The sequence below is a fragment of the Lipotes vexillifer genome, unplaced genomic scaffold, assembly GCF_000442215.2.
Source record: "Lipotes vexillifer unplaced genomic scaffold, Lipotes_vexillifer_v1.1 scaffold356, whole genome shotgun sequence".
In the NCBI taxonomy this organism is placed as follows: Eukaryota; Metazoa; Chordata; class Mammalia; order Artiodactyla; family Lipotidae; genus Lipotes; species Lipotes vexillifer.
The window spans coordinates 2,933,464-2,947,393 of record NW_006797342.1 but is presented as its reverse complement, the minus strand read 5'-3'; the positions used below and the strand labels follow the sequence as shown (position 1 = coordinate 2,947,393).

At 57.4% G+C, this 13,930-nt stretch overlaps 2 protein-coding genes across 2 annotated transcripts in view; one reads left to right on the top strand and one right to left on the bottom strand.

Moving 5' to 3' along the window:
- TRAPPC12 (trafficking protein particle complex subunit 12) overlaps positions 1-339 on the top strand; it is a 55,686-nt gene extending 55,347 nt beyond the window's left edge. Inside the window, exon 11 of the mRNA XM_007469247.1 lies at positions 97-339. Coding sequence (XP_007469309.1) covers positions 97-339 — 243 coding nt within the window. The remainder of the gene's footprint in view (positions 1-96) is intronic.
- A 10,107-nt stretch (positions 340-10,446) lies between these two features.
- The window catches only part of ADI1 (acireductone dioxygenase 1), an 11,334-nt gene continuing 7,850 nt past the window's right edge, over positions 10,447-13,930 (bottom strand). The window contains exons 3-4 of the mRNA XM_007469246.1: positions 11,738-11,917; positions 10,447-10,566 (exon numbers count right to left, since the gene is read on the bottom strand). Coding sequence (XP_007469308.1) covers positions 10,447-10,566; positions 11,738-11,917 — 300 coding nt within the window. The remainder of the gene's footprint in view (positions 10,567-11,737; positions 11,918-13,930) is intronic.

Genomic DNA, 13,930 nt, shown 5'->3' with positions numbered 1-13,930 from the left:
CCCCAACAAGTCTGCCGGCATCAGGTGCTCTCATGGGGGCCAGGGAGGTCCTCGGGCCCTGTGAGGCTGCATCCAGTCCCTCGTGTCCCCCTCCAGGCCAACAACAATGCGGCCGTGTGCCTGCTCTACCTGGGCCGACTCAAGGACTCGCTGCGGCAGCTGGAGGCCATGACCCAGCAGGACCCGCGGCACTGCCTGCACGAGAGCGCGCTCTTCAACCTGACCACCATGTACGAGCTGGAGTCGTCCCGGAGTCTGCAGAAGAAGCAGGCTCTGCTCGAGGCCGTGGCCGGCGAGGGCGGGGACGGCTTCAACGCGCAGTGCCTCAAGCTGGCCTAGTCCCCGCCTGGCGCCTGCGAGCCGGCCTCCTCCATCCAGCCGAGGCCCAGGCCGCTCCGGCCACTCGCACACGCGGGGTGAACCTAACCCAAGGGAGGGGGTCCAGGGCGCCTCGGCCCCTCCTGTGCATTCCTGGAAGCTGACCTGCTTCATGTGCTAAGCTGAGCCACATGACAAACCGTTCTCGCTCCGAGCCTGAATGTTCTAGAGGACTCACAGATGGATAAGGGGGAAGAGAGGCCGTCCGCCCCCGCTGGCATCCCCGGCGAACCGCGTCCACTCTGCTCCTTTCCCAGCCCGTGCTGGTCACCTCGGGCGGTGAACGAACCCGTCCTTCCTCCTCCTGCATTTGCACATCAGAGGGAGCACGGGCGGGGACGCCTGGGGGGGGTCCGGAGAACTCGGGGCCCTGCTGCACAGAGCGAGGGCGGGCCTCACGGCACGGACACTGCCCTTGCAGCGCTGAGGGTCAGGGCGCCTGCGCCCCTGTTTGCGCGGCCGCTCCTGCTTTCGGAGCCTCTGAGGAGCCCGAGTGCTTCTTCACCAAGGACTCTGCCCGCAGTGCCCTTCAGACGCCGGCTGCTCTGACACACACACTTCCACACGGGGCCCACTTTAGAGACGGAGAGAAGCAGCCATTGCAGAAAGCAAAGCGAAGCTGTATCTCTGGTCGTGTTTGTAACAAAGTAAAAACACACATGCGGCGTCTACTGGGCAGATGGTCCCAGTAGTACAGATTCATCACACGTTAAAACAGAAAAAGGTGAGGCCCCCAAGAGGGCCGTGGCATGCCAAGGAGGTCCTAACGTCGTCTCTTTCTTTTCAAGAAGAAAAATCAGAACTACTTATGTTTCAAAAGCCCCAAAATACGCCATTTTAATTTCTTCACCTTGAGGGTTTTCCTTCAAATCTGGTGGCGGATGCAGGGGGGGGGCCGGTGCTTGTAAACAAGGCTCGGCCTCCACCTTGATCCTGTGCGGGGCGGGAGGCGTCCGCTCGGATCCCCTCGGATTCCGGAACCATCCTTCCCGGGTCCGCTGTGTACAGAGCGGGTAGCACTGCACAGGCTCCCGGGGGCGGAGGCCAAGCCAGTCAGAAACCGGACTCCAGGCTCCCCAGTAAATCAGTATTTTCATCCTGGATGCACCCTCCCTGACCCCCATTCCCTCCGGGGGCGTCGAGACAGGCAGAGCGAGCACTAAACCCCTGCCGTCTGGGGCTCGCTGGGGCTCCGCACGTTTGCAGATCCTCAGAGGCAGCGAGGGAAGCGCGCCCTGGGTGTCTGTAAGGTCTGGGGTAACAGCTGTACCTTATCTAGTCCGCACTCCGTTTTCCTCTTCCTCAATTTCTTAAAAGATTAAGTGCATCCGGTGGTGCCGTGTGTGGTCTCCTCCGGCCCCCACGAGGTAGTTCTGGCCCAGGGGACGAGGCCGGGTCTGCACCCGCGCCCTGGGCCCAGACCCAGTACCCCTCCGCCCATCACACAGGCTCCTGGGAAGCGCCCAGAAAGCTCTTCCCAGAACTCACAGTTTGAAGCCCTCACCCCAGCGTGACCGTCTGTGGAGACGGGCCTTCGAGGAGGTGACAGGTGAGGTGAAGTCACAGGGTGGGGAGAGGCCACGTGCGGGCTCGGCCATGGAGCGAGGCCTGGGAGTGGCCAGCCCTGTGGCACCTTGAGCTCGGACCTCCAGCCCCCAGAGCCGCTATCGGCGGCATCTGTCACAGCAGCTGAGCTGGCAAGACACCCACTCCCCTCCCTGCGGTCCCTGCACCAACGCTGTGGGCAGCCCACGGGGGAGCAGGGCCCCTGCCACCGCTCGACTCCGCCCTTCCGTGACCTGTGTCCTGGACGGTGCAGGGCGGCCTGTCTGCTGTGGCACCCTTGGGCCTGGGACGGCGTCTGCAGCCGGTGAGCCCAGGAGTGACTGAGCCAGCACGAGCCAGCCCGAGACGGGCCCCCCCACACACACACACCCCCCAGCCAAATGCTCACCAGGCGGGAGACCTGACAGTCCACGAACCTCGTCGGGATGCACACCCAGACCTGGCTTGTAGGAGCAGAAAGAGATGAGCTTTTCTGGAAAAGAAGTTTGCAACTGAGTCAAAATTTTACAGTAGGGGGGCTTCCCTGGTGGCACAGTGGTTGAGAGTCCGCCTGCCGATGCAGGGGACACGGGTTCGTGCCCTGGTCCGGGAGGATCCCACATGCCGCGGAGCGGCTGGGCCCGTGAGCCATGGCCTCTGAGCCTGCACGTCCGGAGCCTGTGCTCCACAACGGGAGAGGCCACAACAGTGAGAGGCCCGTGAACCGCAAAAACAAAAAAAATTTTACAGTAGGGGAGTGGTTTCACTAATTGCCCCATATTCCTAAGACGCGTTTATGCAAGACCATGTTTAAAAAGTTAATGACATGGAAAAGTACTCAAAGGAAATGTATATTTACATAATACGTGCATATGTTAACGGAAGGGACTGAAAAGTGACACTAGATGTTAAATCGCAGCCACAGCAGGACGAGCACGATGGCATTTCTGTTTGCCCTTCTGTGACTCTGAACCTCACACTTTCCACGTTGTGTGTGTGTGTTGTTTTTATAACCAGAGAGGAAAAAAATCATCAAAATTGGTAAATGTTTTGCCTTTAAAAAATAAAGTGATTTAAAATTCATAGTGATAGTGTGACATGCTCTATAATTGAACAGTATATACAGCGATTAAAAGGAATAGTCTGGACATGTATTCACACGGACATATCCAAAACCTGCTCAAATAGTCAAGATTAGGATTGTATATACAATGAAATGCCATTTAGTTTTAAAATACAAACATTGTTTGTAGGTACACGTTTGCAGAACTGGAGAAAACCAGGTTGCAGGAACCACGTGGCTCAGTGAGTGTCTGAGGGGAGCGAGGAAGGGGCTGGGGGATGGTCCTGGGAGACTCACCGGTGTCTGCAGAGGGCCAGTGTTTTTTTTTAGAATGGTGGTTTTTTAATGTCATCCTTTATGCTTTCTCTCGGTTTCTGGAAATACAAAGTAATTGATGCCTGGTTGCGGATGGTTCCCACTGCTGCCACGGAAGGCCAGCCGGTCCCTGCGGGTCGGGTGTCACGACACAAGGACACTCAGACAACCTCGTCATCCTGGGGCCTCAGCGGCCCGCGGGGAACAGCGCTAGTGCCCTGGGAGGCGCGAGGCCTGGCCTGGCGGTGGGAGCCGCAGTGCAGGGCTTCCCAGGCTCCACAACCCTCAGGGCCCGGGGAGGAGGGAGCACACAGGAGCGAGGGGAGCAGAGTGAGGAGGAGGGTCGCTTCACCAACAGCCTTGGCGGGAGCGCTGATGCTGCTGGACCGCAGGCGCCCAAGATCCACGGCCCACAAGGCTGTGCGGCACCCTTCGCGATCACGGAAAGCAAAGCCAAACCAAAAACCGGGGCGCAGCGTTAAGTGTCCCCCCGTCCGGAATACAAATATTTCAACCCACACCGTATACTCAAGAGCCGCTGAGAAAAAGTCAGTCTTTCCTTCCACAGGCTGACGCTAACAAGATGGCTGCTCAGGAAAGCAGTCTTGCACCCAGCAGTGCTGGGGCCGCACCCAAGGTCTACAGTGCGTTTTCCAGGGGCATGGCTGGGGCCCCTCGGGGAAAGGGGGCTTCACACGCTGCCTCGGAATTGTTAGGGTTAGCGACGCGTGTACTCATGTACTGTGATGCTCACCTGCGTGTGCACATGCACGCACACGCACACACACACACACACACACACACGACGGGCTGTGCAGGACGATTCCCTCAAATAGACCTGTGGAGCCCAGGACAGTCCCTCCGTCCCCGTGAGGCTCGCCCTGGACCCCATGCAGCGCACACTGCCAGCTGCGCGTGAGGGCCAGGCCCGGCCGGCATGGAGCTGGACTGCGACCCCGAGACCCCGGCTGCCACCTGGGGAAGAGGGCCGCTCATTCAGCGAGGTCGGCTGGGCCACCAGCGCTGTGATTCGGCACAGATTCCACGGCCTTGGGTCCCCTCACCTGGTCCTCACGGCCAACCCCAGTCACTCCCAACAGCAGGGCATCTGGCAGGTGCCGGGCAAGGCGGGAGAAGGTGCGGGAGAGACTCGCTTCAGCCAGGAAGACAACAGGACAGCCCACAGGAGGACGCCCCCTCGAGATGGCGCTGATGTGGCCAGCAGACAACACGGGCGCCCAGGGCGACTGTGATGCAAGGTGGCCACGTGCGGTCGGACAGCAGGGTGAACTCCGGCCACCAGTCAGGAGCCTTCAACTAAGGATCCCTCCGGGAGGACGTGACCCGGGTGCACCCGTGCGGGGGGGTCCAGGGACCAGCGGAGCCAGGGGACAGCGACGGGGGCACCGACAGACACCTTCCTGGGGCAGGGCCGGCGGCGACGGGGAAAGGGTTCTGGTTTCAGAGACGGGCGCCGTCCACGAGGACGACAACCCGGGACTCCTGTGAGCAGCGGGGACGGTGCCCGGGGCTCCCTCCTGGCCCACGGGTGTGCCGGGTCCTCCCCACACCCAGCACCGGGGAGACGCCGGCCCGGGACCAGCCCTTGCTCACCGCCTGCACGACCGCGGGTGGGAAGCCGAACCCTCCCAGCCCCGGGGTCTCATCTGAAAGACTGGGTTAGTTTCCCGAAGCTGCCGCAGCAAATCACCACAGACGGGGCGGCTGGACCCCACCCGTGTCCCCCATCTCACGTGCAGGCCAGCGGTGCGCACCCCAGGCGTCTGCGAGCCCGGCTCCTCTGGGGGCTCCGGCTGCAGCCCCCTCCTCGGTCCTCAGAGGTCCTCACACGTCTGCCTCCGTGGCCGCTCTTCTTGTAAGGGCCCCAGGCCTCGGTTCAGGGCCCGCCCTCACCCAGGAGGACCTCACCCAGAGCCCTGTCCAATCACATCTGCAAAGGCCCTATTTCCAAATAAAGTCACGCTCTGAGCTCCCAGCTGATGTGAATTTTCGGTGGTTAGTATCCAGCCCACGACCCTTGCTGGTAGCACTCTCGGGAGGATTAAAGCGGATAGATGCCCGGGAACCCGGGAACAAACCACCTGCCGTGCTTCCAGGTCGGCGCAGGCAGCCCCTCTGCCTTACACCCTCTACAGCCCTCAGGGAGCGTGGCTCTGCCAGTGTGTCCTTGTGTGCCCCCTCCGTGCCCCACAGGGCCCATCGATAACGTCGGGGCACCCCACGTCCTGCCTCACCAGACAGCCATCAGGGTTAATTAACGATGGGGCAGGCCTGAAAACATGGGTGCAAAAGCAAATCGCATTGATTTCACTGTATCCTTTGCTGAGCTCCTGTATCACTCAGATGAGATCCCCTTTGGGTTTTAGAACTGGGGATTTCTTGGAAGAGTTTGTTCAAAACAAACACAAGCATCTTAAACCTGGAAAATAAAAGGCATTAAAATACAATAACAAGACGAAGGCAAAGGAGGGGTCTGAGCTTCTTTCCTTGGAAAAGCAGCCCTCATTCCACAGCAGATCGTTGCACACACAGGCCCAGGGTGCTGAGCTGCAGGACGAGCCAGCCCCAGACCCACCGACCTGGGTGCCCTCCTCCCACCTGGACCCTGGCCGCTACCGCATTTCAGAGGGTGCTTTGAAAAGTAACCTCTTCCGGGCAGAGACCTGAGAACACCTGGAAACTCAGAGAAGCAGCACCTGCTCCTGGGAAGCTGCCGAAGGTTCTCCCAACGCAGCAGGGTCCGGCTGCGCCAACAAGCGGCCCTGGCCCCCAGGCTCCTCCCCTGCCTCCAGAAGGGCCCCTCCCGCCTCAGGGCCCCCAAGCACACGGGGAGGATGCACGCTGGGAGCTTGCAGCACCCTTGTCCAGGGCTGGGGTGTGCGCGCGCACCCACGCTCAAACAGCTTTGGAATCAGATTTCCCATCTTCGTCAGCAGGATTAGGGCTGTGCGATTCAGTACCGGTGCTGAGCTGCCTGTCGGCCTCGGCAGCCAGGGGAGCCCCCTTGGTCAGCGGAGGGCTCTCCACCGCTCCTGGATGTGAGGCTGGTGTTCTGTGCCACAACACGAGGAGCCTGACTTCATTTTCCAAGGGAAAGCTCTTCAGCTTCCGCAGTCAGTGTGCCATGGACCGGGTGGTTCCAGTGGGGTGGCGTCAGGAGGGGCCCACGAGGGGTCAGTGCCACAGACCCCAGGGCTGGCTCTCCCTCTGCGCCAGGAAGGGGCCCAACCTTACGGCCCCTGCTCCTGGTCTGCAGCCCCAGAGCTGCGGGAACTCGGGGTCTGTGCTGCGTCCCGCGCTGGTGGCGGGAACGGACGGAGACACAGGTCTCGGCCTAGTCAGGCGGTTCCGGAGCGGCTGTTCCCTGCAGCAAGGCCTGCGGCTGCCCTCACTTCTAAGGAGCTGCAACCCGCAAAGTAAGTGTGAACCCTGCTCTGATCGGCCTCCAGGGGCTGCTGCCCTCGCCCGCGGGCTGCCGGGGAGGTGTGTAAAGCCCAGGGAGACGGGCTCCCTCGCTAAGCGACAGAGGCCGCAGCTCCTCGCCCTGGCGTGGAGCCCGCGCGGCTCCTTCCGCACGTGGGAGACGCCCGCCGCCCCTCCCCTGAGCTCCCGACCCAGAACGCCAGCCCCGGGCAGCGTTTGGCGGGAGCTGGGTAGAGACTCACCCTTCCCTCCCGGGCAGTGGCCTGCGAGCAGCGAGGCCCCAAACCCGTCTGCACCGAGTTGCCGGCAGGAAAGGTAGAGGATGAAGCCGACCTGCGGGATTCAGGGTCCGGCACCTGCCCGTCGCCCGGATGCTCTCCCGCCAGCCTGCGAGGCCTGAGCTCCTGCGAGCAGCACAGGATCGGGGTCCCCGGTGGGACGAGGCCCATCACCTGGGCTAAGCCTCGTTAGCAGCAGGCATCAGCCCTCCCCTCGGCACCTGCCCACCAGTCTCCACGTGACCCCCCGCCAGCCGCGGGCACCACCTCCTACTGCCCTGCTCGCGTGTCTGAGCTCTGGCTCTGCCTGCAGGGTCGGGAGTCTCTGCCTGTAGGGTGAGGGGCTCTGCCTGCAGGGTGGGGGGCTCTGCCTGCAGGGTTGGGGGGCTCTGCTCCTGACTCCGGCCAATCAGCCCGCACCACCACCTGCTGCGGCCGGGCACCGCCCCCGCTCGCGTTCCTACCGGTCACCCCATCAGTACCTCCTTAAACAGAGACTGACTCCACCTCCACTCAGGATGACTCCTCCCAAGGAAACCGAAAAGCCGTCTGGGGCTTACCAGCAATTTGGTCCAAACGAACGCTTCCTCCCAGTTCACTAAGGACTGCCACCAGCTTCCGCGTGTGAACGTCTGGTTTTCCTGAGCCTGGTGGGAACCGGACAGTGGGGGGTGAGAGGCGGCCGGTGAGCAGCCCCAGGAAGGGCGTCGGCCGAGTGGCAGGGAAGCCACGCTAGACAGACAGCAGGCTGCACCCGGGCTTCGCACATGCGACTGACTCGTTCGGGCAAGATCGGCAGCCGACACTTTCATATTTTAAAGCGCTGCTTTGGTGCAAGAATTCAATCTAGCAGCCGTGTTTTCTCAACCAAAAATTAGGACACGGGGCCCGGAGATAAGACACGAGAAACAGGGACCGAAAAAGCAAACCGAGAGAGACGTGGGGTGGCTGCGCCCCAAGCCCCCCGCAGCCCTTCCGGCTTCACCCCGGTTCCAGTCCTGATGAGACCACCACTCCCTTCTCTGTTAGAGACCGACTTAGGAGTCTTAACGTTGAGTTCAGACGAGTAGCTTACTGTGTTCTTTGTAGACAAATTATCAACTATATATGGACAAAACTAAAAACGTAACCAGTAATCTATAATTTTACTACCCAGAGAAAGCTACTGAGAATATTTTTCTTTGTGTGTAATGTGTGCAGATATATTGTTACCGAAAGGAGACTGCATTTTTTTCTCTCAATAGATTATAAATAGCTTACATTTCAAAACGTATACAGTAATATCATTGGTACGTGAGTGAACACAGATGAAAGTAAATATAGGGAAATTCGCTGTAATATACTTACAACTTCTCTGTGGCTGTGGACAGAACGAGTAGATGAGAACTCTTATCCGAAGGGCAGAAACAGCTGAATACCCGCAAAGCTCTACCTGCTTCTAATTAGCGACGATCAGTGGAGCATCTGGCCGGGAGGCTACCTGCAACAGGGGCGGGGGCTGCCCTGCTCGCCCACCACCCTTCCTTCTGGATAAACGTCAGAGACAACGTGGCCGCGCCCACTCAGGACACACGGACGAAGCACACAGAGCGGGACACCGTAGGAAGGCAGGAGCCTTAAAGGCTGGATTTCAAGCAGGGAAAGTACCAAGCGGCTAAAACGTCAGTTTGCTACATGTTTAATCTGGATCAAGGCAGGACAAGGTTGGCCACGCCTGCCTCTGGACGGAAACCACGGCACGGGCCCAAACCGGGCTGTCTCCTCACACGGTCGGGGTGCACGGCAGACACCCTCAGCAGGAACAAGGGGAAAGCGGGCATTGCTTTAAAGTGCCGACACGTGAACCAGCGTGAAGCTACACCCAAGGGCAAGTAATTCACGTTCTGGCTCATCACATCCCAGCCGTACGCCGCCCTCCAGTAAGTGCTACATGCCTTTCAAGAGAGGACACGTTTGTAAAATAACACACGTGAAGTCGTGTCTTACTCAACAAGCGGGTGCACCTGGCTCCAGATGGACAGCTCAGCTCACAGCCGTGTGCTCCTCGGAGACCCAGCGTAGCGTCCTGACGACTGTGAACGCACGAAGGACCGTGCTCTCTAGCGCTGAGCCAGGCCTGCAGAAGGAGCCGCCCTTGCTCCGGGGCGTCCCCGGAGCCCCATCAAGGGGAGAACGAGGACAGCAGCACGCCGGGGCCCTGGAGGGCTGGCGGTGTCATCATCGTGCTGCCAGCGCACACATTAATCCTAAAATTCAGAATTTCCTTTGTGCCGTGGACACACGCCCCCAAGAACAATGTGGAAGTGATGACAGATCACTTTTCTTTTTTTTTAATTTGAACACGCTGCGCAGCATGTGGGATCTTAGTTCCCAGTTCCATCTTAGACCAGACCAGGGATCGAACCCGTGTCCCCTGCATTGGGAGCACAGAGTCTTAACCACTGGACCACCAGGGAAGTCCTGACAGATCACTTTTAACACAAAGATTTTTAATCCAGTTTAAAAGAAATACTTAAAGCAAACTGCCCTTCAAATATGCGGTTAATTTAGGGTTTTTCTATGATTATAACAAATTAGGTATAATTGTATCTCAGAATTGTTAACTAAAAAAAAAGGTACAAGTTTTTCTGTTAAAATTCAAAGGCTTGATTGTAAAAGAGATTTACTGTAGGGAGTTTAACCTAGAAATCTCACCTGGAACAAGTAATAACCCAGATAAAATAAAAATTAATTATACACACATACAATCCCACAAAGGATCTAACTGGGATGATTTTAAGGAACCATATGTACCAGAATATAAGGTAACTCCAAGCCACAAGCATAACATTAAGGCAGCTACTTTATCTTGAACAAAAGCGTGGCATAATCAAGCGAGGGTCCCCCTAACACGCCAGCTCATCCCCCATGGCACCCCCTAGCCAGCTTCCCCCGTGCTTTGGGAGAAAAGCGTCTTCTCTCTGCCCACTCCTGTCATCCACTGTCACTCCTTCGCACAGGGCAGGCGTGGCCTCGCCTGGTATCTGCTTAAAGTCCAAGAATCAGGTCCAGATGGGGCAGCTAAGTGGCTGCATTTGAGGCGCTGAAACTCACTGGGTCACAGCTGAAGGCATGAGCTGACACAGGGCCACCGACCACTGGTCCTGAATCAGAGAAAATGAGCGGATTTGCCCACATCTCCACAGCTGCTCCCACGTACAAGCCGGTTCTTCAGCTGCTCCCATTAAAACGTGTTCTGACCCAACCATCTTGCAGACGATCCCATTAAAAAAACGTATTGTGACCCAACCATCTTGCAGAGGAAAGCTCACCTAGCCTCAAGTCTACAACACAAAAGCAAAGAGAATACGACTGATTTTCTGCTGCCATCAGGTCTGGGACCTTCACAAGAGGGGCCGGGGTGCGCCAGGCCCCAGGGCACCACTAGGCCGTCTGCGCCAGAAACTCTAGGTACTGCCCGCGGGCCTCGAAGTGGTCAGCCGGCCGGCTGTACGCCGTCCACACTGGGTCTCCCACAAACAGCCGCATGGCCTTCACGTAGTTCTAGAAAACAAGCAAACACAGCAGCAATGGTTAGACCAGCTACGGAGGTTAACGCTCCTTGCTGTTTTATCCCTGGATCTTAGCACTTTCTTCCATCTTCTGAGAGGCAGCGTCGGTGCCACGGCGAGAAGGCCTCGTGCTCGGGCAGCCAAAGCATCTGCGGCTCCAGCTCAGTGCTGACCCTGCACTCTCTCAGCAAACACACCAGCCGTGAGCGCTGACCCTGCCTGGGCGTGTGCCCCTCCTCCCCTCCTGCTTCCTTTGGTACTGGTTTCCCACGAATTAGAAGGGAGAGCTGCCTGCGTCACAGTAGAAACGTGCACACCTGTCCATCCAGGGTTCACTTTCAGGAATTTATCCCTCAGGTACACTCACATAAGTACAAAATGACGAATGTTTGAGGTTACTTATTACGGCACCGTTTACAACAGCAAAACACTGGGAACAGTTGGTGTACCCATCTTTAGGGGTCACCCGTCAATGGGATAAATCAGGGTACGTCCCACAGTGGACACCAGGCAGCTGTAAACAGGAACGAGGCCCTTTACATCCTGAAACAAAACGATCCCAAAGCACCGCGAGCAGAAAAAAGGAAAATGCGGCCCCACCTACAGAAGTTGGCTACCTCCTAAGGAAAAGGGAAAGAATACTGACTCACGTTTGCCTGATATGGGTGCCAGTGCTCTAAGGAGACTTTTAAGGACATAACAGTGGTTACTTTCAGGGAGAGATACTGGGCGCTGGGAACAGGGGTGACAAGGCGACTCTTCACACACCGCCTCATAATCCTGAGTTCTAAACCCAGTGCGTTCAGTTCCTAGCCAAAAATTGTGCTTAAATCTCAGATTCATCCGAATCACACCCAGAGACCCTCAGAGCCGCCCTATTCCTGCTTCTGTGGCCGGTCTCGGTGGCTCTAGTGCACGACTGTTAAGGCCCAACTGAAATGCTCTTAAAATGATGAGGGAGCAGTGACCCTGAGACCCACACAAAGCCGGACCCCTGGACGGATGCCTCCTGCTGACCTGCGTGCAAGGGCCCAGGCAGGCAGGGGGCCCCGTGGCGCTGGCCACTCACTCAGAGGTAGGTAGCATCCTCGCCTCACGCCGCAGGGCTGAGTGTCCACGTCCATGCACAGACCAGGCCCCAGCAGAGAAGACGAAAGGCCCACCTTCTCGTCCAGCGTGAAGCGGTGGTATATCCCGGCGGGGAGAGTGATCATGTCTCCTTTCTCCATGAAGATCCGGATCCACCTGTCCTCTTTATCCCTCACGTCGAAGTACCCACTGCCATCCAGGATGTAGCGAATCTCATCATCCAGGTGTAAATGCTCCTCATAAAACATCTTAATCTAGAGCAGGAGGGGGTTCTCGTGAGCCCTGAAGACCAGGACTGAGGTGCCAGACACGTGCTCCACAGATAAGAAATATCATCCTACGTACGAGGGGGCAGGAGCTACAATGCTTTGTGGAACCGACCGGTGGACTAGCGGGAAAGGAAAGAAGGAACGCACGGCGCTTACCGCGTGCCAGGCGAAGCTCTAAGTGCTTTATATGAATAACTCACTCAGGTGCTCTCTGTCACCCCCGCTGGACAGATGAGGGATGTGGCTCAGAGAGGCTAGGTCGCCAGCCCAACATCACACAGCCTGGGTGTGTAGAGCCTAGACTCCCACGCAGACATCCTGGCTCCTGCAGCACACACGGCAGGCATGCTGATCACACGCACACACACATCACGTGATCACATGCACACACCATCATGCTGATCACATGCACACACATCACGTGATGTCACACCCCATCACGCTGATCACACCCGCATACACACATCACGCAATCACACGCACACGCATCATGTGATCACACACACCCCATCATGCTGATCACACACATCACGCGATCACACGCACACACCATCACGTGATCACATGCACACACACCACGAGATCAAATGCACACAGCAGTCACGGTGATCACACGGGCAGATCAGAAGCCACGTGTGCATCTGAGGAAGCCAGTCACCATCTCAACAAACATTTTCCACCTGTCCAAATGTACTTTTGTGTTTTTCAGATCTTTATCCCTCTAACGTTTATAATAAAAATATTCAAATATGAACAAAAGTTGAAAGAATTCTACAGTAAACGCCCATCTTGCCTTGTTATGATCTCCCATCTCTCCCCATCCTGCACAGGAGTTTTAAAGCTTTCCTTGAATAATGTCGGCACGTTTCTGGAAAATCCACAGATGTAGCAAAGCACATGAACACCTCCCTGTCAACCCCGTGGACTGGTGAGGCTGTGAGGACAGGCCCCCCGCCGCTCAGGGCCCAGAGCCCCTGGAAGGTCAGCACAACTGAGCATGCGCTGACCCCGCACCCCTCGTGGGGTTCACCCTGAAGAGACACCCTGGCGACACACAATATGCACACGTCACTCCCTGCCGTACTGGCTGTAAGACACTGGGAACAATTCAGAGGCCCAAGCAGAGAGCGGGAGAATACACAGCGGACGTGAGCACACCATCACGATAACCGGAGACCAGCAGCGTGGGTCACAGCGGGATCAGTGGGACGGTGTGGAGGAGGCAGGGAGACGGATCTTCCCTGTTGCATAATTTTGGCTTTAGAACCTAGTTATGTTTTACAGAGACATAAATAAAATGAAAACAGGCTTGGGGGCGGGGAGGGGGGCCATAAGTCTGAAATCAAGAGAGATGCTCATAACCAAAGAAGGAAGAAAAAACTCATCTAAGTACCTTCTGAACACATTACTTTGACTACATCCTCAGTTTGAGACAGCACCACAAACAAGCCTGGAACTCCAGGGACCGGCCTGCTGTTCGTAACAGTGTGGCTGCAGCTGCCACCCTGGAAGCATGGGGTGTGTAGAAGGGTCGGTGGGACTGGAGCCGAGTTCTTGCTGTGGGAGGACAGAGACCCGAGTCTCTCTACAGACTGAGGAGGAGTCCCAGGAGTGTGACTGGACTCAGAGGCATCAGCGTGAACCAAAGATTGCTCTCACACGGACACGCACACACACAGGGACACACACGGACACGGGGACACACACACGGACACACACGCACACACGCACACACACGGGGACACACACATGGACACGCACACACGGACACATACACAGACACGGACACGCACACACACGGGGGGACACACACACATATACACACGGACACAATACACACACACGGGGACACACACACGGACACACACGGACACGCACACACACACAGGGACACACACACACATATACGGACATGCACACACTCTCTCTCTCTCTCTCTCTCTCTCTCTCTCTCTCTCTCTCTCTCTCTCTCTCTCTCTCTCCCCTCACACACCGCTC